The 22,838-nt window shown below is 43.4% G+C and overlaps 2 protein-coding genes and 2 long non-coding RNA genes across 4 annotated transcripts; all 4 read left to right on the forward strand.

Annotated features, from left to right (window-relative positions):
* Positions 1-685: 685 nt before the first annotated feature.
* On the forward strand, positions 686-4,910 carry LOC119478598 (transcription factor 7-like 1-A). Its single transcript, XM_037753431.1, has 10 exons — positions 686-772; positions 1,656-2,334; positions 2,894-2,985; positions 3,113-3,211; positions 3,407-3,560; positions 3,731-3,838; positions 3,951-3,999; positions 4,194-4,262; positions 4,443-4,742; positions 4,906-4,910. Exons 2-10 carry the CDS (start codon positions 1,726-1,728, stop codon positions 4,908-4,910), a joined length of 1,485 nt encoding a protein of 494 aa, XP_037609359.1. The 5' UTR covers positions 686-772; positions 1,656-1,725.
* A 20-nt stretch (positions 4,911-4,930) lies between these two features.
* On the forward strand, positions 4,931-6,040 carry LOC119478211. The gene is made up of 2 exons (XR_005204403.1): positions 4,931-5,394; positions 5,589-6,040. It is a non-coding gene; the product is annotated as an uncharacterized LOC119478211 (long non-coding RNA).
* An 8,259-nt stretch (positions 6,041-14,299) lies between these two features.
* Positions 14,300-15,821, forward strand: LOC119478600 (transcription factor 7-like 1; the record flags this gene model as incomplete). The annotated part of the gene is made up of 6 exons (XM_037753434.1): positions 14,300-14,397; positions 14,594-14,747; positions 14,940-15,047; positions 15,160-15,208; positions 15,403-15,591; positions 15,652-15,821. Coding segments are annotated over exons 1-6 (768 nt in total), but the record flags the coding sequence as incomplete, so codon positions are not given.
* A 22-nt stretch (positions 15,822-15,843) lies between these two features.
* Positions 15,844-17,363, forward strand: LOC119478209. Its single transcript, XR_005204401.1, has 3 exons — positions 15,844-16,037; positions 16,142-16,715; positions 16,912-17,363. It is a non-coding gene; the product is annotated as an uncharacterized LOC119478209 (long non-coding RNA).
* Positions 17,364-22,838: the final 5,475 nt, after the last annotated feature.

Genomic DNA, 22,838 nt, shown 5'->3' on the forward strand with positions numbered 1-22,838 from the left:
ATACACCACCAGTGTAAAAATACTCTGTTACAAGGTCATGCATTCACTTAAATTACAAACATATCAACATCAAAATATACTTAAAGCACCAAAAGTAAAAGAACTCATTATGCAAAGTAGTCAATTTCAGAATTGCATATCTTATATTATTGGATTATAATTATGATGCATTCAAGTGTAAGCATCTCTTTAATGTTGCAACTGATAAAGGTAGGGCACATTTTAATTGGTGGGTAGCTAAATGTATATCAAATACATCATAATGTGTAGATTATATTTACTGTCTGTATCAGTAACTGGTACAGCTATCAAATAAATGTGCTAAATGTACAATTGTTCCCTCTGAAATGTAGTAAGTATAAAGTAGCATGGAAATACTCAATTAAAGTCAAAGTACCTAAAACTGTACTTAAGTATAATACTTGAGTAAATGTAGGACTGCATGAACTGCTTATGGATGAAGAGGTGACATCATTGACATGATGCTGAAGATCAGGTAATGCCCTGAATGTGCATCTGTTGCCCAGGTAACAGAATTTGCGAATTAAGGGTGCACGTCATAATGTACCGTTCTATTCTATGGTCAATCAGAACGTTCTGTGGCGTTCTATACAGAACGTGCAAAGTCTTCATAAGTGCAATTTTGGTGAGAAACCTCATATCGTCTGTAGTTTTCATTGTGTGAACATCTCATTGTCTCGAGGAGAAGTGAAGATATTTCTGAACAATTTCGAAAATCACAGATATAGCAAGCAGTCATTAAACGCATCAGGTAGGTAAACAGCTCTAGCTTTTTTTTTTTTAGCTCAATTTCAATGTGTGACAGTAAAACCTCATGAATCTGACTGAGATGCACTTGGCTCTCTAAACTGACAGCTATAGCATTACTTAAACATATTGTTCCTATATGGTCTGTTAGTTGTCAATCCATCAGGATTTTTCAACTCCAAGAATTGTTGAAGAAAGTTGAGAAACTTTTTGGGATGTTGGTTTATTGGTTTAACTGTTAGTTAAGTAGAAATAGCAAAACTACAATGTAAAAAATACTGCAAGTAAATGTTGCATTTTACTTAACTAAAGCAAATTTGCTCACAATTTGCAGATTGGCACCTTTCAAAGTTTTATATTATATTATATATAATATTATTGGATTATTAATACTGATTCATCAACATGTAAGCTGTATTCAAATGTTTCATGCTGTCCAGGTGAAACCAATTATCAACTTTGTATATTGTTTGGTAGTTCAATCTTTAAAAATGCATCATGTGTTAAATAAGCTGCCTAAAATATTTATCTGCATAGCTGTGAAATAAATGTAGTGAAGTAAAATGTACTGTAATTTCCTTTGCCATGTGGTAAAGTAGAAGTAGAAAATAGCAGACATGCTTCTCTTAGTAATAGACTCTTATTTTGTAGGTGTGTGTTTATATTTCTAATTCAGCTATTATTATTAGGTATTATTATTATTATTAGTCATAGTAGTATTATACTATAACTCTCAGTCAGCTAATAGGGGACATTTACTGTAAATAAATGCTGCTCCCTCTCGTCTTGACTCTAACCAAGAATCTAGTTTGCACCTGGTGCTTTAATCCTTGATTTTACTCCCTATAAATGTCTAAATATCATCTTTTTATCAATGTGTGTCACAGGATACCAGTAACTTTCAGATAGAGTCTGTCATTCTTCTGGAGTTGAAACTGTAAGGAGGCCGGACACAAAATGTCTGACACCGACACGTGTGTGGATGTGATGCACTTCCTGGAAGAGCTGGACGACATCGATCTGCTTTCCACTCTCCAAAATGTGTTTCACGATGTGATGGGCCCGCTCAACCCGTCAACTCTGCCTCCGCCTCCTGTTGTCGTTCCTGACCTCAACATCCGCCCTCAGATTGATCAAAATCTGAGTGGATATGGATATGGTGGGTGCACCCCCCTGGGAGCAGCTCCGCACAGCGTTGAGCCTCCAAGTACCCTGTACAGTACGGCAGGTGCTTACAATCAGGGACAACAATGCTATGTCCACCCTCAGATGAATCAAAATCTGAGAGGAGGATATGGTGGGTGCACCCCCCTGGGAGCAGCTCCGCACAGCGTTGAGCCTCCAAGTACCCTGTACAGTACGGCAGGTGCTTACAATCAGGGACAACAATGCTATGTCCACCCTCAGATGAATCAAAATCTGAGAGGAGGATATGGTGGGTGCACCGCCCTGGGAGCAGCTCCAATGAGCATTGGACATGCTGCTCCCATCCCGTACCAAGGACCTCAGTATGCCATGCAGCCAGGTCCTCCGTACAGGCAGGCAGGCGCTTATAGCCAGGGACAGGTAAGATACTAAGTTTAAGTTAGGGATAGGTATCATAAGAGTTTTATCTGCATCAAAAAAGACACGTATCAGTCAGAACGGAAAGGATTAACCGATTAATCAATTAGTCGATGTGTTTGGGTCTTGGACTGTTGGTCAGACCAAAAAGGGAATTTGAAGATGTCAACTTGGGCTTTTGAAAATTGTGATGGGCTTTATTTGGACTATTTTATGAAAATTACATTTTTTGTTAAGTTTGGAAGAAACGTCAGGATAGTTTATTTGTTTAGTATTATTTGTACTTTATGTTGCTACTCTGGTTTCTGGTCTCTTTTTCTAAATAACGGTGTCCTGTAAGTCTGTTTGGGCTGGGCATATTATTATATATTATTTTTTATAGGGCTGGAATTAGAGAATATCTGCCCCCCATTTTTTTCTTGAGGAAATGATTGTTTAACAGATTCTACTCAAATGATTTTACTATTGTGTGTTTGCATACACGCTGAGATGAGTGTTGGTGTCTGTATTTATTTTTGAGTGTGTGTTTGATGGCTGGCTGACCTTCCCTCTCTCTTCACAGAACCTGCCATACAGGCCATACGTCCCGAGTGCAGCAGCCACCCCCTACGCTGCTCCTCCGCTGAACCAGCGCATGCGTCCTCTTGGAGTGCTGTAAGTAACACACATATGAAGTCAAACAAACACACACAAGTTTACACAGATATTGAGCTTCTGTTTTTATCTTCAAACACGTTCTTTCTATTATCTAAAGTATCTCTGTGTCTCTTTATCTGTGCAGGAATGGAGAGGTGATTTACGGGTTTCCAGTCAATTTTCCCGCCACTTCTACCTCTGCTGCTCCACCTCGGCCTCCACCACCGAGCACCTTCACATCAAAGTAAGTGAGCTCTGGCCAGTTTTAGTCAAAATGTACTTTGCCAGCATGAATATTATTATAAAGAGGTATTTTTTATAATGGGTTTTAATGTACAACACTGCACAGACAAGGATGCATTCACCCATGTCTTGTATTATTCTGCTTAATTTACTGTCTCGCTCTAAAATTCTTCTGTTTTTTTCTGTATTCCCACAGTAAGAGAAAGCGTGAAGACGGGCATGATGGTCGGTCATACGTGAAAAAGCCGCCAAATGCCTTCATGCTTTACATGAAGGAGCAGAGGCCAATTTATGCGGCCGTAATGAAACTCACTGGGACTGCAGGGGTTAACAAGATCCTTGGAGATAAAGTAAGTGCACAACATCATATCATATCTGGTAAAAGATTTACTTTTGCACTGTGGGACTCTGTGGGAGCTGTTATTAATGTGGATCTGTGTGCAATGGATGGGATAAGCGGTTGCAGATAATGTTTATACCTGTAGTAGTGTGCTGACAGTGTGTTGTCATCTTTCCACAGTGGAAGTCGCTGTCCAGTGAGGAGCAGGCGAAATACTTCCAAGTGGCAGACCGAGAAAGACGGCTCCACGCCCTGCAGCACCCGGACTGGTCATCCAGTAACAATTACGTATGTACACTCTGCTGACAAAGAATTATGAAACAAAGTTCCCTGAAAAGAGTCTTTGTTTTTATCAGCTCATGTCAAATAGAAAGCCTAAAATGTTTTTGTTTTTGTGTAGGGCCAAAAGAGGAAGAGGGAAAGGAGCAAGGCCTCCAAAATGACTGAAGGTAAGACAGTATTTCTGTGGATCAGATTCAAGTGAAATGGGATGAAAATTCGATGACATGTGACCACACAGGATCATATTGGACTATGTTATATTGCAGATTGTCAAAATACCTAGAATAAGAAGCAGTATCTTTTACCATGTTTTTAAAAATCTTAGTGGATTGATCAGTGGTTTTCTTTGTGTTTATCGCAGCATCTGCATCAACATCTGGAGAGGTCACACAGGAAGTGAAGAGGATGTGTGTGACCCCAGGATACACAGGTGTGAGAGAGACTCATCACGCACAGTCAAACGTGATGCAGCCCTCCACCTCGATGACAGACGTGACAGTGTCTCATCACGCACGGTCTAAAATGATGCAGCCCTCTACCTCAACGACAGGTGTGAGCGTGACTCATCACGCACAGTCAAACGTGATGCAGCCCTCTACCTCAACGTCAGGTGTGAGAGAGACTCATCACGCACAGTCAAACGTGATGCAGCCCTCCACCTCGATGAAAGACGTGACAGTGACTCATGACGCACAGTCAAACATGATAAAGCCCTCTACCTTAACGACAGGTGTGAGAGAGACTCATCACGCACAGTCAAACGTGATGCAGCCCTCCACCTCGATGAAAGACGTGACAGTGACTCATGACGCACAATCAAACATGATAAAGCCCTCTACCTTAACGACAGATGTGAGAGAGACTCATCACGCACAGTCAAACGTGATGCAGCCCTCCACCTCAAAGACAAGTGTGACAGTGACTCATCACGCACAGTCAAACGTGATGCGGCCCTCCACCTCAACGACAGTGACTCATCACGCACAGTCAAACGTGATGCAGCCCTCTACCTCAACGACAGTGACTCATCACGCACAGTCAAACGTGATGCAGCCCTCTACCTCAACGACAAGTGTGACAGTGACTCATCATGCACAGTCAAACGTGATGGAGCCCTCCACCTCAATGGAGTCCAACTTCATGGCTGGGGACAAAGGTTTATCAACGGTGGAGATGCTCAAGCTGCTTGAGATGTCTCCTCCCCCCACGCCACAGACTCTGCCGCCCATCTCTGAAGCAGTTGAAAGTCAAACAACTGAGCCAGACTACCTTACCTGGCTGGATGACTCAAACACAGTGTCTTTTATAGATATACTTGAGTCTCCTCCCCCCACGCCACAGACTCAGCATCACTCAGCATCACTCTGCACCGATTCTGCATCGATGTACTCCCCCCTTGCACTGGATGACAACCAAACTACGGTGTCCAAACTCTTGGCCGGGATTGAATATCCACCTATGGCAGAGCTGCTTGAGCTGCTAAGTGGCTGAGTCTTGTTTTTGTGAAGGGGCAAAAGGGGAAGAGGGAGAGGGACAGGAGCAAGGCCTCAAAATGACTGAAGGTAAGACAGTATTTCTGTGGATCAGATTCAAGTAAAATGGGATAAAAACTCGATGATATGTGACCACACAGGATCATATTGGACTATGATATATTGCAGATTGTCAAAATACATAGAATAAGAAGCAGTATGTTTTACCATGTTTTTAAAAGTCTTAGTGGATTGATCAGTGGTTTTGTTTGTTTGTCTCGCAGCATCTGCATCGACATCTGGAGAGGTCACATCGCAAGCGAAGACGATGTGTGTGAAGCTAGGTTACATAAGTGTGACAGTGGCTTCTCACACACAGTCAAACGTGATGCGGCCCTCCACCTCAACGACAGATGTGACAGTGGCTTCTCACGCACAGTCAAACGTTATGGAGCCTCAATGGAGTCCAACGTCATGGCTGGGGACAGAGATTTATCAACGCTGGCGAATGTTCGAGCTGCTTTAGATGATTCCTGTCCCCACGCCACAGACTCAGCTGCCCATCTCTGAAGCAGTTGAAAGTCAAACAACTGAGCCCGACTACTTTGCCTGGCTGGAAGACTCAATGGTGGGAGATTTTCCTCATCCGAATCGAGGGTCTAAATACAGAGAATGTCGTATGCTGACTATGTTTTGTGGTATTTCAATATACAGCAAATAAAACAAAGAAAACAAATGTTATATGTAAATATGTTTTTTTGTAGATCAAGTGCAACAAATCTTTTAGGTCTTTTAGCATATTTGAGGTGTAATTGTTTTTTTATTCTTTACAGCAGTTAGCTTTTTTTCAACAGACTGTCTTTGCATAAACCACATTTTTATAAGTTATTCAAACCAGATTTCAGAGCACAACTGTTTTTGAAGTTATAGAGTCAACCTAATCTGATCTATGATCAGTTTAGTGAAGCTCGGTAACAATAAAGATCCTTCGACTCCAACTTTAAAATAATGAAAAATAGGTTTGTGATTTTAAATCATGAGGTTTATAGCAGTTCTAAGATGAGATTTTCACTTACATCCATTTACATATACTATAGCTAAAGCGTCTCTTAAATCTTTAGAGGCTTTATGAGGTGATATATATATAATATAATATTGTTTCTTTGTTATCACTCCTATTTTATTAAATCTTACAAAAAGGGGTGCCCTTTGCAGTGTGTCATCCCTCTTCCTCCGCTGCATTTCGTGTCTCTCACATACTTAAAATAAAAGCAAAAAAAATAATCCAAAAATAGAGACTTACTAAAATATTTTATTTTCTGCTTATGTATTTTAAATAGCTTGTCAATCTTTTTATTTTTTATTTTATTTTATATAATTGGTTCAGTGTTTAGTGGTTTAAGATAACATTCCCCACTTTCATTGATTTAATCATGGAGGCTTCCTGTCCCTATGGTAGATCTCACATTGCCTGGGGCAAAAAGAACAAAGACAAGCAGTTTATTCTACAACCACAAGTAATAAAGACCTATATAGAAAACAACTATTATAGCTATTTCCAAATCTATACTGATGCTTCAAACAGACAAAATCAATATTTCATTCATAGTCCCAGATTTCAACATTGAAGTCTGCAAACGAATCACTGATGGATTATCGGTGTATACTGGGGAGATGATGGCATTTTGTTGGCATTACAATGGGTTGAATATGTGAGACCGTTGGGATCAGTAATATGCTCAGATTCCAGTTCGTCGTTGATCAGCTTGAAGTGCAGAGCAGATGTTTTAATGGAGATACAGCAAACACTATATAGAATTCAAATGATGGGATTAGATATGACCTTTGTATAGATAGGAAGGAAATGAATCAGTTGACAAGTGTGCAAAGGAAGCCAGAAAAACAAATCAGATTGACATCACAGTACCGTTTAGTAAAACGGAAATGAAGACCACGATTAAGCATAAGCTGAAAGAAAGGTGGCAAAAGTAGCGCTGGAGAAGAGAGAACAGGAAGGTGGCTATACATAATTCAAAGAAAAGTATGATGAGAAGCACAAGGAGAACCCAGAGAGAGGAAACAGTAATATCTAGGCTACATTTTGGGCATACTGGATTAAACAGTACATCATTTAAAATAGGAAAACATAATAGAGGAAGGTGTACATTTTGTAATCAGGAAGAAACTTTAGATCATGTTATGCTCTACTTTGCTAAATATGAGGCTGAGAGAAGGGAACTGGTTGCAATCTTGAAGAAATTCAGTTGGGCAATGATCTAAGTGATCTCTTACAAAGAAGTTCTGGGAAAAATGTTTAATTCATTTTTGATCCAATATCTCAGGAGCACGAATTTGATAGAGAGAATATGACTCTATTTGTGTATATAAACAAATATATTAGGCGCTTAAGGACTTTTAGACTGAAACCACAAATCCTCAGGGACTTCTACCGGGGCACCATAGAGAGCCTCCTGACAGGCTGCTTCACCACCTGGTATGGCAACTGCACCAACGTGGGCCGTAAGGCGCTGGGAAGGGTGGTGCACTCGGCCCAACACATCACCGGGTGCGAGCTGCCCAGCCTGCAGGAGCTGTACAGCCAGCGGTGCCTCAGGAAGTGCCTATAAATTGCATAGAGCTAATTTTACCTCTGAAGCTGTGCACCCATGCCATTACATGTTAGCAGGCCCAGAGAACTACAGTTAAGATAGTTTCAGTTGATATTTATGGAAAATGTTTCATACAAAGTCCATATTAATGTCTCCATAGTCCAATATTTTCATTAAATCATCCACAAGCTAAATCCCATTTGGGTGTTTGTTGACTTATTTTAAAACACACACAGGTCTCCAGTTTGTAGTTGTCAATGAGGGTTATGATGGTGTCATGAGGCTGTGATTATCCTAGAGGTCATAAGAGGTCATTTTATAGCCTACAGTGAGGTCAAGTTTTAAAAAATGGGCTCACTATGTGAAATGGCTAGTATGGGGATAGAACCCATCTTCATTCACATATCTTGAGGTCAGAGGTCAAGGGACCTCTGTGATACCAGTATTTTAAAGATAAGATAAGATAAGATGGACCTTTATTAATCCCCGGAGGGAAATTCAGGTGTCAAAGCAACAACATCAGCAAACAGAGTGAATCACAGGAGAGGTAAAGGTATACAAAAATTCTAAAGACAATAATAGAGATATAAAAGATACAGAGTGAATGAGTGAACATAGTGTGTACAGTCCGTCAATAAATAAATGTAGTATGTACAATAAATAAATAAATAAATAAATGTAATATGTACATATGTGCAGTCAGCAATAAAGTGGTATGTAGGATGTATAGTGTAAAGTGAGTGTAAAGTGCGCCAGATAGTGCATGTTTAAATTTCTTAAAAGTCCTAATAGTTGTCATATGGGGGTCAGCCTTGGTTGTGGAGCCTGATGGCTACCAGCATGAAGGACTGACCCAGGCGCTTTGTGTTGTGCCGAGGAGGGATGAGTCTGTGGCTGAAGGTGCTCCTCATCTTGACTAGCTCATCATGGAAGGGGTGGAAGGGGTTTTCCAGGATAGCGTCCAGCTTCCTCCTCATCCTGCCCTCTGCCACCACCTCCAGACCGTCCAGCTCAGATCCAACCACAGAGCCAGCCTTCCTCACCAGCCTGTTCAGTCTGTTGGCATCCCTTGTGTTCATGTTACCCCCCCCAACATACCACAGCAAAAAAGAGAACACTGGCTACTACAGACTGGTAAAACATCTGCAGCAGCCTATTGCATACATTAAAAGACCTGAGCCTCCTCAGGAAGAACAGTTTGCTCTGTCCCTTCCTGTAGAGGGCCTCGGTGTTATCAGTCTAGTCAAGTCTACTGTTCATATGTACTCCCAGGAACTTGTAGGTGTCCACCACCTCCACCTCCTCCCCTCGGATGGTGATGGGAGTTGGGGGCCTCGTGCTCCGCCGGAAGTCCACCACCAGCTCCTTGGTCTTTCCAATGTTGAGCTGGAGGTGATTGTTATCACACCACCCTATGAAGTTCTCCACCAGGGCTCTGTACTCCTCCTCGTTGTCATCTGTGATGCAGCTGACGATGGAGGAGTCATCGGAGAACTTCTGTAGGTGGCATGTACCCGAGTGGAAGCGAAAGTCGGAGGTGTAGGTGGTGAACAGGAAGGGAGACAGCACAGTTCCTTGGGGGGCGCCGGTGTTGCTCACCAGCACATCTGACAGGCTGCCCTGCAGTCTGACATACTGTGGTCTGCTGGTGAGGTAGTCCGTAATCCAGGCCACCAGGCCATGATCTACCTGCATCACTGAGAGCTTCTCAGCTAGCCGGAGTGGCAGGATGGTGTTGAAGGCACTAGAGAAGTCAAAGAACAATATTCTTACAGAGCTGTGCGGCCTCTCCAGGTGAGTGTAGGCTCTGTGGAGCATGTAGGTGATGGCATCATCCACACCGATGTTTTCCTGGTATGCAAACTGCAGGGGGTCCCGGAAGTCGCTCACAAGGGGCTTGAGGTGCTGCAGAACCAGTCTCTCAAAGATCTTCATGACGTGTGACGTCAGAGCAACTGGCCTGTAGTCATTGGGGGTGCTGGGGTGTCCCTTCTTGGCCACCGGGACGATGCAGGAGGTCTTCCAGAGCTGGGGAACCTTCTTCAGCCTCAGGGAGAGGCTGAAGAGGTGCTGGAACGCTGCTGCCAGCTCCCCAGCACACACCTTGAGCACCCTGGGGTTGATGTTGTCTGGTCCCCTGGCCTTGTTCACGCTGATCTTTGAGAGCTGCTTCCTCACCTGGCCCCTTGTGATGATCAGGGTGGATGTTGCACTGTCTCCAGGTGCAAAGGACATGCTGTGGATGTGATCCTCAGGGTAGGTATGGGGGGGGCAAGCTGCTGCTGCCTCCTGGGGATGGGTGCTGGGGGGAGGAGGAGAGGTGTGGAAGGGGGTGCTGGGGGGAGGAGGAGAGGTGTGGAAGGGGGGGGGAGGAGGAGGGGAAGGAGAGGTGTGGAGGGGGGGCACTGGTGTTGGTGAGTGAGGACCCAGGCTGTCCTGCTGAGCTCATGGGGGTTGGTTGGTCAAACCTGTTGAAAAACAGGTTTAGCTCATTTGCATGTTCCTGGGTCCCCTCAACACCAGGGCTCGGCTGTTTGTAGCCAGTTATCTTCCTGAACCCCCCCCCCCACACCTCCCTGGAGCTGTCGGCCTGTAGTCTCCCCTCCAGTCTGTCTTTGTAGGTGTCCTTGTCCGCCCTCAGCTCCTTCTTCAGCTCCTTCTGGACAACCTTGGCCCCCTCAATGTCCCCGGCCATGAACGCCCTCTTCTTCCTGTTCAACAGGGCTTTAATGTCCCCATTGATCCAGGGCTTGTTGTTAGGAAAGCAGCGTACCTTTTTGGTGGGTACGATGCTCTCCTCACAGAACCTAATGTAGTCTGTAATGCAGTGGGAGAGTCCATCGATGTCCTCGCCGTGGACCCTGTCAAACAACTCCCAGTCTGTTGACCTGTAACACTCCCTCAGCTCCTCCTCAACTTCCACTGACCACTGTTGAACAGTCCTGGTGGTGGCGGGCTGCCTCCTGACAACAGGCTTGTATGTTGGCACAAGCCTGATGAGGTTGTGGTCTGAACCGCCAAGGGGGGGAGAACAGTGGCGCTGTATGCCTCCTTAATGTTGGCATACAGCAGGTCCAGGGTCTTATTGTGTCTTGTGTTACAGGTCACATACTGGGTGAAGTTCGACACTCTTCGTTTTCACTCTAGCTTAAAGACTGAGCCCGCTATGGCCTCTTAAAGGCAGTAAAGTCTCAGCTGGCCTGGTTGGGCAACCTCTACAGGTACATAGGACTGAAATAAGGAGTTCTCCAGTAGGCAGAGAAGAGATAGGGACATTCACAATGGATGTAATGGTTATCAGTAAACTCTATGCAGTGGTGGAAGAAGTTCTCAGATCTTTATTTAAAATAAAAGTAGCAATACACCACCACAGTGTAAAAATACTCTGTTACAAGGTCATGCATTCACTTAAATTACAAACACATCAACATCAAAATATACTTAAAGCACCAAAAGTAAAAGAACTCATTATGCAAAGTAGTCAATTTCAGAATTGCATATCTTATATTATTGGATTATAATTATGATGCATTCAAGTGTAAGCATCACTTTAATGTTGCAACTGATAAAGGTAGGGCACATTTTAATTGGTGGGTAGCTAAATGTATATCAATACATCATAATGTGTAGATTATATTACTATCTGTATCAGTAACTGGTACAGCTATCAAATAAATGTGCTAAATGTACAATTGTTCCCTCTGAAATGTAGTAAGTATAAAGTAGCATGGAAATACTCAATTAAAGTCAAAGTACCTAAAACTGTACTTAAGTTTAATACTTGAGTAAATGTAGGACTGCATGAACTGGTTATGGATGAAGAGGTGACATCATTGACATGATGCTGAAGATCAGGTAATGCCCTGAATGTGCATCTGTTGCCCAGGTAACAGAATTTGCGAATTAAGGGTGCACGTCATAATGTACCGTTCTATTCTATGGTCAATCAGAACGTTCTGTGGCGTTCTGTGACAGAACGTGCAAAGTCTACATAAGTGCAATTTTGGTGAGAAACCTCATATCGTCTGTAGTTTTCATTGTGTGAACATCTCATTGTCTCGAGTAGAAGTGAAGATATTTCTGAACAATTTCGAAAATCACAGATATAGCAAGCAGTCATTAAACGCATCAGGTAGGTAAACAGCTCTAGCTTTTTTTTTTTTAGCTCAATTTCAATGTGTGACAGTAAAACCTCTCATGAATCTGACTGAGATGCACTTGGCTCTCTAAACTGACAGCTATAGCATTACTTAAACATATTGTTCCTTTGGTCTGTTAGTTATCAATCCATCAGGATTTTTCAACTCCAATGAATTGTTGAAGAAAGTTGAGAAACTTTTTTGGATGTTGGTTTATTGGTTTAACTGTTAGTTAAGTAGAAATAGCAAAACTACAATGTAAAAACATACTGCAAGTAAATGTTGCCTTTTGCTTAACTAAAGCAAATTTGCTCACAATTTAAAGTAGTTATCGTGCAGATTGGCACCTTTCAAAGTTTTAGATCATATTATATATTATATTATTGGATTATTAATACTGATTCATCAACATGTAAGCTGTATTCAAATGTTTCATGCTGTCCAGGTGAAACCAATTATCAACTTTGTATATTGTTTGGTAGTTCAATCTTTAAAAATGCATCATGTGTTAAATAATCTGCCTAAAATATTTATCTGCATAGCTGTCAAATAAATGCAGTGAAGTAAAATGTACAGTATTTTCCTTTGACATGTGGTAAAGTAGAAGTAGAAAGTAGCAGACATGGACCAAAAAACTTTATTATAGTACTTTTATAGTGGGAACTTTCCCTCCAGTCACACCGTGATTTCATGCTTCTCTTATTAATAGACTCTTATTGTGTAGGTGTGTGTTCATATTTCTAATTCAGCTATTATTATTACATATTATTATTAATATTAGTCCTAGTAGTATTCAAGATTCTGTTATCACTCTCAGTCAGCTAATTGGGGATATTTACTGTAAACAAATGCTGCTCCCTCTAGTTTGCACCTGGTGCTTTAATCCTTGATTTTAATATCATCTTTTTATCAATGTGTGTCACAGGATACCAGTAACTTTCAGATAGAGTCTGTCATTCTTCTGGAGTTGAAACTGTAAGGAGGCCGGACACAAGATGTCTGACACCGACACGTGTGTAGATGTGATGCATTTCCTGGAAGAGCTGGACGACATCGATCTGCTTTCCACTCTCCAAAATGTGTTACACGATGTGATGGGCCCGCTCAACCCGTCAAATCCGCCTCCGCCTCCTGTTGTCGTTCCTGACCTCAACATCCGCCCTCAGATTGATCAAAATCTGAGTGGATATGGATATGGTGGGTGCACCCCCCTGGGAGCAGCTCCGCACAGCGTTGAGCCTCCAAGTACCCTGTACAGTACGGCAGGTGCTTACAATCAGGGACAACAATGCTATGTCCACCCTCAGATGAATCAAAATCTGAGAGGAGGATATGGTGGGTGCACCGCCCTGGGAGCAGCTCCAATGAGCATTGGACATGCTGCTCCCATCCCGTACCAAGGACCTCAGTATGCCATGCAGCCAGGTCCTCCGTACATGCAGGCAGGCGCTTATAGCCAGGGACAGGTAAGATACTAAGTTTAAGTTAGGGATAGGTATCATAAGAGTTTTATCTGCATCAAAAAAGACACGTATCAGTCAGAACGGAAAGGATTAACCGATTAATCAATTAGTTGATGTGTTTGGGTCTTGGACTGTTGGTCAGACCAAAAAGGGAATTTGAAGATGTCAACTTGGGCTTTTGAAAATTGTGATGGGCTTTATTTGGACTATTTTATGAAAATTACATTTTTTTGTTAAGTTTGGAAGAAACGTCAGGATAGTTTATTTGTTTAGTATTATTTGTACTTTATGTTGCTACTCTGGTTTCTGGTCTCTTTTTCTAAATAACGGTGTCCTGTAAGTCTGTTTGGGCTGGGCATATTATTATATATTATTTTTTATAGGGCTTGAATTAGAGAATATCTGCCCCCCATTTTTTTCTTGAGGAAATGATTGTTTAACAGATTCTACTCAAATGATTTTACTATTGTGTGTTTGCATACACGCTGAGATGAGTGTTGGTGTCTGTATTTATTTTTGAGTGTGTGTTTGATGGCTGGCTGACCTTCCCTCTCTCTTCACAGAACCTGCCATACAGGCCATACGTCCCGAGTGCAGCAGCCACCCCCTACGCTGCTCCTCCGCTGAACCAGCGCATGCGTCCTCTTGGAGTGCTGTAAGTAACACACATATGAAGTCAAACAAACACACACAAGTTTACACAGGTATTGAGCTTCTGTTTTTATCTTCAAACACGTTCTTTCTATTATCTAAAGTATCTCTGTGTCTCTTTATCTGTGCAGGAATGGAGAAGGTGATTTACGGGTTTCCAGTCAATTTTCCCGCCACTTCTACCTCTGCTGCTCCACCTCGGCCTCCACCACCGAGCACCTTCACATCAAAGTAAGTGAGCTCTGGCCAGTTTTAGTCAAAATGTACTTTGCCAGCATGAATATTATTATAAAGAGTTTGTTTTTTATAATGGGTTTTAATGTACAACACTGCACAGACAAGGATGCATTCACCCATGTCTTGTATTATTCTGCTTAATTTACTGTCTCGCTCTAAAATTCTTCTGTTTTTTTCTGTATTCCCACAGTAAGAGAAAGCGTGAAGACGGGCATGATGGTCGGTCATACGTGAAAAAGCCGCCAAATGCCTTCATGCTTTACATGAAGGAGCAGAGGCCAATTTATGCGGCCGTAATGAAACTCACTGGGACTGCAGGGGTTAACAAGATCCTTGGAGATAAAGTAAGTGCACAACATCATATCATATCTGGTAAAAGATTCTGCAGACATGCTTGTTCTTTATTGAAATGCACTGTGGGACGTTGTGGGAGCTGTTATTAATGTGGATCTGTGTGCAATGGATGGGATGAGCGGTTACAGATAATGTTTATACCTGTAGTAGTGTGCTGACAGTGTGTTGTCATCTTTCCACAGTGGAAGTCGCTGTCCAATGAGGAGCAGGCGAAATACTTCCAAGTGGCAGACCGAGAAAGACGGCTCCACGCCCTGCAGCACCCGGACTGGTCATCCAGTAACAATTACGTATGTACACTCTGCTGACAAAGAATTATGAAACAAAGTTCCCTGAAAAGAGTCTTTGTTTTTATCAGCTCATGTCAAATAGAAAGCCTAAAATGTTTTTGTTTTTGTGTAGGGCCAAAAGAGGAAGAGGGAAAGGAGCAAGGCCTCCAAAATGACTGAAGGTAAGACAGTATTTCTGTGGATCAGATTCAAGTGAAATGGGATGAAAATTCGATGACATGTGACCACACAGGATCATATTGGACTATGTTATATTGCAGATTGTCAAAATACCTAGAATAAGAAGCAGTATCTTTTACCATGTTTTTAAAAGTCTTAGTGGATTGATCAGTGGTTTTGTTTGTGTTTATCGCAGCATCTGCATCAACATCTGGAGAGGTCACACAGGAAGTGAAGAGGATGTGTGTGACCCCAGGATACACAGGTGTGAGAGAGACTCATCACGCACAGTCAAACGTGATGCAGCCCTCCACCTCGATGACAGACGTGACAGTGTCTCATCACGCACGGTCTAAAATGATGCAGCCCTCTACCTCAACGACAGGTGTGAGCGTGACTCATCACGCACAGTCAAACGTGATGCAGCCCTCTACCTCAACGTCAGGTGTGAGCGTGACTCATCACGCACAGTCAAACGTGATGCAGCCCTCCACCTCGATGAAAGACGTGACAGTGACTCATGACGCACAGTCAAACATGATAAAGCCCTCTACCTTAACGACAGGTGTGAGAGAGACTCATCACGCACAGTCAAACGTGATGCAGCCCTCCACCTCAACGTCAGGTGTGAGAGAGACTCATCACGCACAGTCAAACGTGATGCAGCCCTCCACCTCGATGAAAGACGTGACAGTGACTCATGACGCACAGTCAAACCTGATTCAGCCCTCTACCTCAACGACAGGTGTGAGAGAGACTCATCACGCACAGTCAAACGTGATGCAGCCCTCCACCTCAAAGACAAGTGTGACAGTGACTCATCACGCACAAGTCAAACGTGATGCAGGCCCTCCACCTCAACGACAGTGACTCATCACGCACAGTCAAACGTGATGCAGCCCTCTACCTCAACGACAGTGACTCATCACGCACAGTCAAACGTGATGCAGCCCTCCACCTCAACGACAGTGACTCATCACGCACAGTCAAACGTGATGCAGCCCTCTACCTCAACGACAAGTGTGACAGTGACTCATCATGCACAGTCAAACGTGATGGAGCCCTCCACCTCAATGGAGTCCAACTTCATGGCTGGGGACAAAGGTTTATCAACGGTGGAGATGCTCAAGCTGCTTGAGATGTCTCCTCCCCCCACGCCACAGACTCTGCCGCCCATCTCTGAAGCAGTTGAAAGTCAAACAACTGAGCCAGACTACCTTACCTGGCTGGATGACTCAAACACAGTGTCTTTTATAGATATACTTGAGTCTCCTCCCCCACGCCACAGACTCAGCATCACTCAGCATCACTCTGCACCGATTCTGCATCGATGTACTCCCCCCTTGCACTGGATGACAACCAAACTACGGTGTCCAAACTCTTGGCCGGGATTGAATATCCACCTATGGCAGAGCTGCTTGAGCTGCTAAGTGGCTGAGTCTTGTTTTTGTGAAGGGGCAAAAGGGGAAGAGGGAGAGGGACAGGAGCAAGGCCTCAAAATGACTGAAGGTAAGACAGTATTTCTGTTGATCAGATTCAAGTAAAATGGGATAAAAACTCGAATGATATGTGACCACACTAGGATCATATTGGACTATGATATATTGCAGATTGTCAAAATACATAGAATAGAAGCAGTATCTTTTACCATGTTTTTAAAAGTCTTAGTAGGATTGATCAGTGGTTTTGTTTGTTTGTCTCGCAGCATCTGCATCGACATCTGGAGAGGTCACATCGCAAGCGAAGACGATGTGTGTGAAGCTAGGTTACATAAGTGTGACAGTGGCTTCTCACACACAGTCAAACGTGATGCGGCCCTCCACCTCAACGACAGATGTGACAGTGGCTTCTCACGCACAGTCAAACGTTATGGAGCCTCAATGGAGTCCAACGTCATGGCTGGGGACAGAGATTTATCAACGCTGGCGAATGTTCGAGCTGCTTTAGATGATTCCTGTCCCCACGCCACAGACTCAGCTGCCCATCTCTGAAGCAGTTGAAAGTCAAACAACTGAGCCCGACTACTTTGCCTGGCTGGAAGACTCAATGGTGGGAGATTTTCCTCATCCGAATCGAGGGTCTAAATACAGAGAATGTCGTATGCTGACTATGTTTTGTGGTATTTCAATATACAGCAAATAAAACAAAGAAAACAAATGTTATATGTAAATATGTTTTTTTGTAGATCAAGTGCAACAAATCTTTTAGGTCTTTTAGCATATTTGAGGTGTAATTGTTTTTTTATTCTTTACAGCAGTTAGCTTTTTTTCAACAGACTGTCTTTGCATAAACCACATTTTTATAAGTTATTCAAACCAGATTTCAGAGCACAACTGTTTTTGAAGTTATAGAGTCAACCTAATCTGATCTATGATCAGTTTAGTGAAGCTCGGTAACAATAAAGATCCTTCGACTCCTAACTTTAAAATAATGAAAAATAGGTTTGTGATTTTAAATCATGAGGTTTATAGCAGTTCTAAGATGAGATTTTCACTTACATCCATTTACATATACTATAGCTAAAGCGTCTCTTAAATCTTTAGAGGCTTTATGAGGTGATATATATATAATATAATATTGTTTCTTTGTTATCACTCCTATTTTATTAAATCTTACAAAAAGGGGTGCCCTTTGCAGTGTGTCATCCCTCTTCCTCCGCTGCATTTCGTGTCTCTCACATACTTAAAATAAAAGCAAAAAAAATAATCCAAAAATAGAGACTTACTAAAATATTTTATTTTCTGCTTATGTATTTTAAATAGCTTGTCAATCTTTTTATTTTTTATTTTATTTTATATAATTGGTTCAGTGTTTAGTGGTTTAAGATAACATTCCCCACTTTCATTGATTTAATCATGGAGGCTTCCTGTCCCTATGGTAGATCTCACATTGCCTGGGGCAAAAAGAACAAAGACAAGCAGTTTATTCTACAACCACAAGTAATAAAGACCTATATAGAAAACAACTATTATAGCTATTTCCAAATCTATACTGATGCTTCAAACAGACAAAATCAATATTTCATTCATAGTCCCAGATTTCAACATTGAAGTCTGCAAACGAATCACTGATGGATTATCGGTGTATACTGGGGAGATGATGGCATTTTGTTGGCATTACAATGGGTTGAATATGTGAGACCGTTGGGATCAGTAATATGCTCAGATTCCAGTTCGTCGTTGATCAGCTTGAAGTGCAGAGCAGATGTTTTAATGGAGATACAGCAAACACTATATAGAATTCAAATGATGGGATTAGATATGACCTTTGTATAGATAGGAAGGAAATGAATCAGTTGACAAGTGTGCAAAGGAAGCCAGAAAAACAAATCAGATTGACATCACAGTACCGTTTAGTAAAACGGAAATGAAGACCACGATTAAGCATAAGCTGAAAGAAAGGTGGCAAAAGTAGCGCTGGAGAAGAGAGAACAGGAAGGTGGCTATACATAATTCAAAGAAAAGTATGATGAGAAGCACAAGGAGAACCCAGAGAGAGGAAACAGTAATATCTAGGCTACATTTTGGGCATACTGGATTAAACAGTACATCATTTAAAATAGGAAAACATAATAGAGGAAGGTGTACATTTTGTAATCAGGAAGAAACTTTAGATCATGTTATGCTCTACTTTGCTAAATATGAGGCTGAGAGAAGGGAACTGGTTGCAATCTTGAAGAAATTCAGTTGGGCAATGATCTAAGTGATCTCTTACAAAGAAGTTCTGGGAAAAATGTTTAATTCATTTTTGATCCAATATCTCAGGAGCACGAATTTGATAGAGAGAATATGACTCTATTTGTGTATATAAACAAATATATTAGGCGCTTAAGGACTTTTAGACTGAAACCACAAATCCTCAGGGACTTCTACCGGGGCACCATAGAGAGCCTCCTGACAGGCTGCTTCACCACCTGGTATGGCAACTGCACCAACGTGGACCGTAAGGCGCTGGGAAGAGGTGGTGCACTCGGCCCAACACATCACCGGGTGCGAGCTGCCCAGCCTGCAGGGAGCTGTACAGCCAGCAGGTGCCTCAGGAAGTGCCCTATAAATTGCATAGAGCTAATTTTACCTCTGAAGCTGTGCACCCATGCCATTACATGTTAGCAGGCCCAGAGAACTACAGTTAAGATAGTTTCAGTTGATATTTATGGAAAATGTTTCATACAAAGTCCATATTAATGTCTCCATAGTCCAATATTTTCATTAAATCATCCACAAGCTAAATCCCATTTAGGGTGTTTGTTGACTTATTTTAAAACACACACAGGTCTCCAGTTTGTAGTTGTCAATGAGGGTTATGATGGTGTCATGAGCTGTGATTATCCTAGAGGTCATAAGAGGTCATTTTATAGCCTACAGTGAGGTCAAGTTTTAAAAAATGGGCTCACTATGTGAAATGGCTAGTATGGGGATAGAACCCATCTTCATTCACATATCTTGAGGTCAGAGGTCAAGGGACCTCTGTGATACCAGTATTTTAAAGATAAGATAAGATAAGATGGACCTTTATTAATCCCCGGAGGGAAATTCAGGTGTCAAAGCAACAACATCAGCAAACAGAGTGAATCACAGGAGAGGTAAAGGTATACAAAAATTCTAAAGACAATAATAGAGATATAAAAGATACAGAGTGAATGAGTGAACATAGTGTGTACAGTCCGTCAATAAATAAATGTAGTATGTACAATAAATAAATAAATAAATAAATGTAATATGTACATATGTGCAGTCAGCAATAAAGTGGTATGTAGGATGTATAGTGTAAAGTGAGTGTAAAGTGCGCCAGATAGTGCATGTTTAAATTTCTTAAAAGTCCTAATAGTTGTCATATGGGGGTCAGCCTTGGTTGTGGAGCCTGATGGCTACCAGCATGAAGGACTGACCCAGGCGCTTTGTGTTGTGCCGAGGAGGGATGAGTCTGTGGCTGAAGGTGCTCCTCATCTTGACTAGCTCATCATGGAGGGGTGGAAGGGGTTTTCCAGGATAGCGTCCAGCTTCCTCCTCATCCTGCCCTCTGCCACCACCTCCAGACCGTCCAGCTCAGATCCAACCACAGAGCCAGCCCTTCCTCACCAGCCTGTTCAGTCTGTTGGCATCCCTTGTGTTCATGTTACCCCCCCAACATACCACAGCAAAAAAGAGAACACTGGCTACTACAGACTGGTAAAACATCTGCAGCAGCCTATTGCATACATTAAAAGACCTGAGCCTCCTCAGGAAGAACAGTTTGCTCTGTCCCTTCCTGTAGAGGGCCTCGGTGTTATCAGTCCTAGTCAAGTCTACTGTTCATATGTACTCCCAGGAACTTGTAGGTGTCCACCACCTCCACCTCCTCCCCTCGGATGGTGATGGGAGTTAGGGGGCCTCGTGCTCCGCCGGAAGTCCACCACCAGCTCCTTGGTCTTTCCTAATGTTGAGCTGGAGGTGATTGTTATCACACCACCCTATGAAGTTCTCCACCAGGGCTCTGTACTCCTCCTCGTTGTCATCTGTGATGCAGCTGACGATGGAGGAGTCATCGGAGAACTTCTGTAGGTGGCATGTACCCGAGTGGAAGCGAAAGTCGGAGGTGTAGGTGGTGAACAGGAAGGGAGACAGCACAGTTCCTTGGGGGGCGCCGGTGTTGCTCACCAGCACATCTGACAGGCTGCCCTGCAGTCTGACATACTGTGGTCTGCTGGTGAGGTAGTCCGTAATCCAGGCCACCAGGCCATGATCTACCTGCATCACTGAGAGCTTCTCAGCTAGCCGGAGTGGCAGGATGGTGTTGAAGGCACTAGAGAAGTCAAAGAACAATATTCTTACAGAGCTGTGCGGCCTCTCCAGGTGAGTGTAGGCTCTGTGGAGCATGTAGGTGATGGCATCATCCACACCGATGTTTTCCTGGTATGCAAACTGCAGGGGGTCCCGGAAGTCGCTCACAAGGGGCTTGAGGTGCTGCAGAACCAGTCTCTCAAAGATCTTCATGACGTGTGACGTCAGAGCAACTGGCCTGTAGTCATTGGGGGTGCTGGGGTGTCCCTTCTTGGCCACCGGGACGATGCAGGAGGTCTTCCAGAGCTGGGGAACCTTCTTCAGCCTCAGGGAGAGGCTGAAGAGGTGCTGGAACGCTGCTGCCAGCTCCCCAGCACACACCTTGAGCACCCTGGGGTTGATGTTGTCTGGTCCCCTGGCCTTGTTCACGCTGATCTTTGAGAGCTGCTTCCTCACCTGGCCCCTTGTGATGATCAGGGTGGATGTTGCAATGTCTCCAGGTGCAAAGGACATGCTGTGGATGTGATCCTCAGGGTAGGTATGGGGGGGGCAAGCTGCTGCTGCCTCCTGGGGATGGGTGCTGGGGGGAGGAGGAGAGGTGTGGAAGGGGGTGCTGGGGGGAGGAGGAGAGGTGTGGAAGGGGGGGGAGGAGGGAGGGGGAAGGAGAGGTGTGGAGGGGGGGCACTGGTGTTGGTGAGTGAGGACCCAGGCTGTCCTGCTGAGCTCATGGGGGTTGGTTGGTCAAACCTGTTGAAAAACAGGTTTAGCTCATTTGCATGTTCCTGGGTCCCCTCAACACCAGGGCTCGGCTGTTTGTAGCCGGTTATCTTCCTGAACCCCCCCCCCACACCTCCCTGGAGCTGTCGGCCTGTAGTCTCCCCTCCAGTCTGTCTTTGTAGGTGTCCTTGGCCGCCCTCAGCTCCTTCTTCAGCTCCTTCTGGACAACCTTGGCCCCCTCAATGTCCCCGGCCATGAACGCCCTCTTCTTCCTGTTCAACAGGGCTTTAATGTCCCCATTGATCCAGGGCTTGTTGTTAGGAAAGCAGCGTACCTTTTTGGTGGGTACGATGCTCTCCTCACAGAACCTAATGTAGTCTGTAATGCAGTGGGAGAGTCCATCGATGTCCTCGCCGTGGACCCTGTCAAACAACTCCCAGTCTGTTGACCTGTAACACTCCCTCAGCTCCTCCTCAACTTCCACTGACCACTGTTGAACAGTCCTGGTGGTGGCGGGCTGCCTCCTGACAACAGGCTTGTATGTTGGCACAAGCCTGATGAGGTTGTGGTCTGAACCGCCAAGGGGGGGGAGAACAGTGGCGCTGTATGCCTCCTTAATGTTGGCATACAGCAGGTCCAGGGTCTTATTGTGTCTTGTGTTACAGGTCACATACTGGGTGAAGTTCGACACTCTTCGTTTTCACTCTAGCTTAAAGACTGAGCCCGCTATGGCCTCTTAAAGGCAGTAAAGTCTCAGCTGGCCTGGTTGGGCAACCTCTACAGGTACATAGGACTGAAATAAGGAGTTCTCCAGTAGGCAGAGAAGAGATAGGGACATTCACAATGGATGTAATGGTTATCAGTAAACTCTATGCAGTGGTGGAAGAAGTTCTCAGATCTTTATTTAAAATAAAAGTAGCAATACACCACCACAGTGTAAAAATACTCTGTTACAAGGTCATGCATTCACTTAAATTACAAACACATCAACATCAAAATATACTTAAAGCACCAAAAGTAAAAGAACTCATTATGCAAAGTAGTCAATTTCAGAATTGCATATCTTATATTATTGGATTATAATTATGATGCATTCAAGTGTAAGCATCACTTTAATGTTGCAACTGATAAAGGTAGGGCACATTTTAATTGGTGG

The sequence above is a fragment of the Sebastes umbrosus genome, chromosome 19 (assembly GCF_015220745.1).
Source record: "Sebastes umbrosus isolate fSebUmb1 chromosome 19, fSebUmb1.pri, whole genome shotgun sequence".
NCBI lineage: Eukaryota > Metazoa > Chordata > Actinopteri > Perciformes > Sebastidae > Sebastes > Sebastes umbrosus.

What these genes read in the sequence shown, in the direction of transcription:
- LOC119478598 (XM_037753431.1), top strand. Translation starts at nt 1,726, where the DNA reads ATGTCTGACACCGACACGTGTGTGGATGTGATGCACTTCCTGGAAGAG. An exon ending in ATGCGTCCTCTTGGAGTGCT is followed by an intron (nt 2,986 to 3,112) that starts GTAAGTAACACA and finishes TTATCTGTGCAG; the next exon opens with GAATGGAGAGGTGATTTACG. An exon ending in GGTCATCCAGTAACAATTAC is followed by an intron (nt 3,839 to 3,950) that starts GTATGTACACTC and finishes GTTTTTGTGTAG; the next exon opens with GGCCAAAAGAGGAAGAGGGA.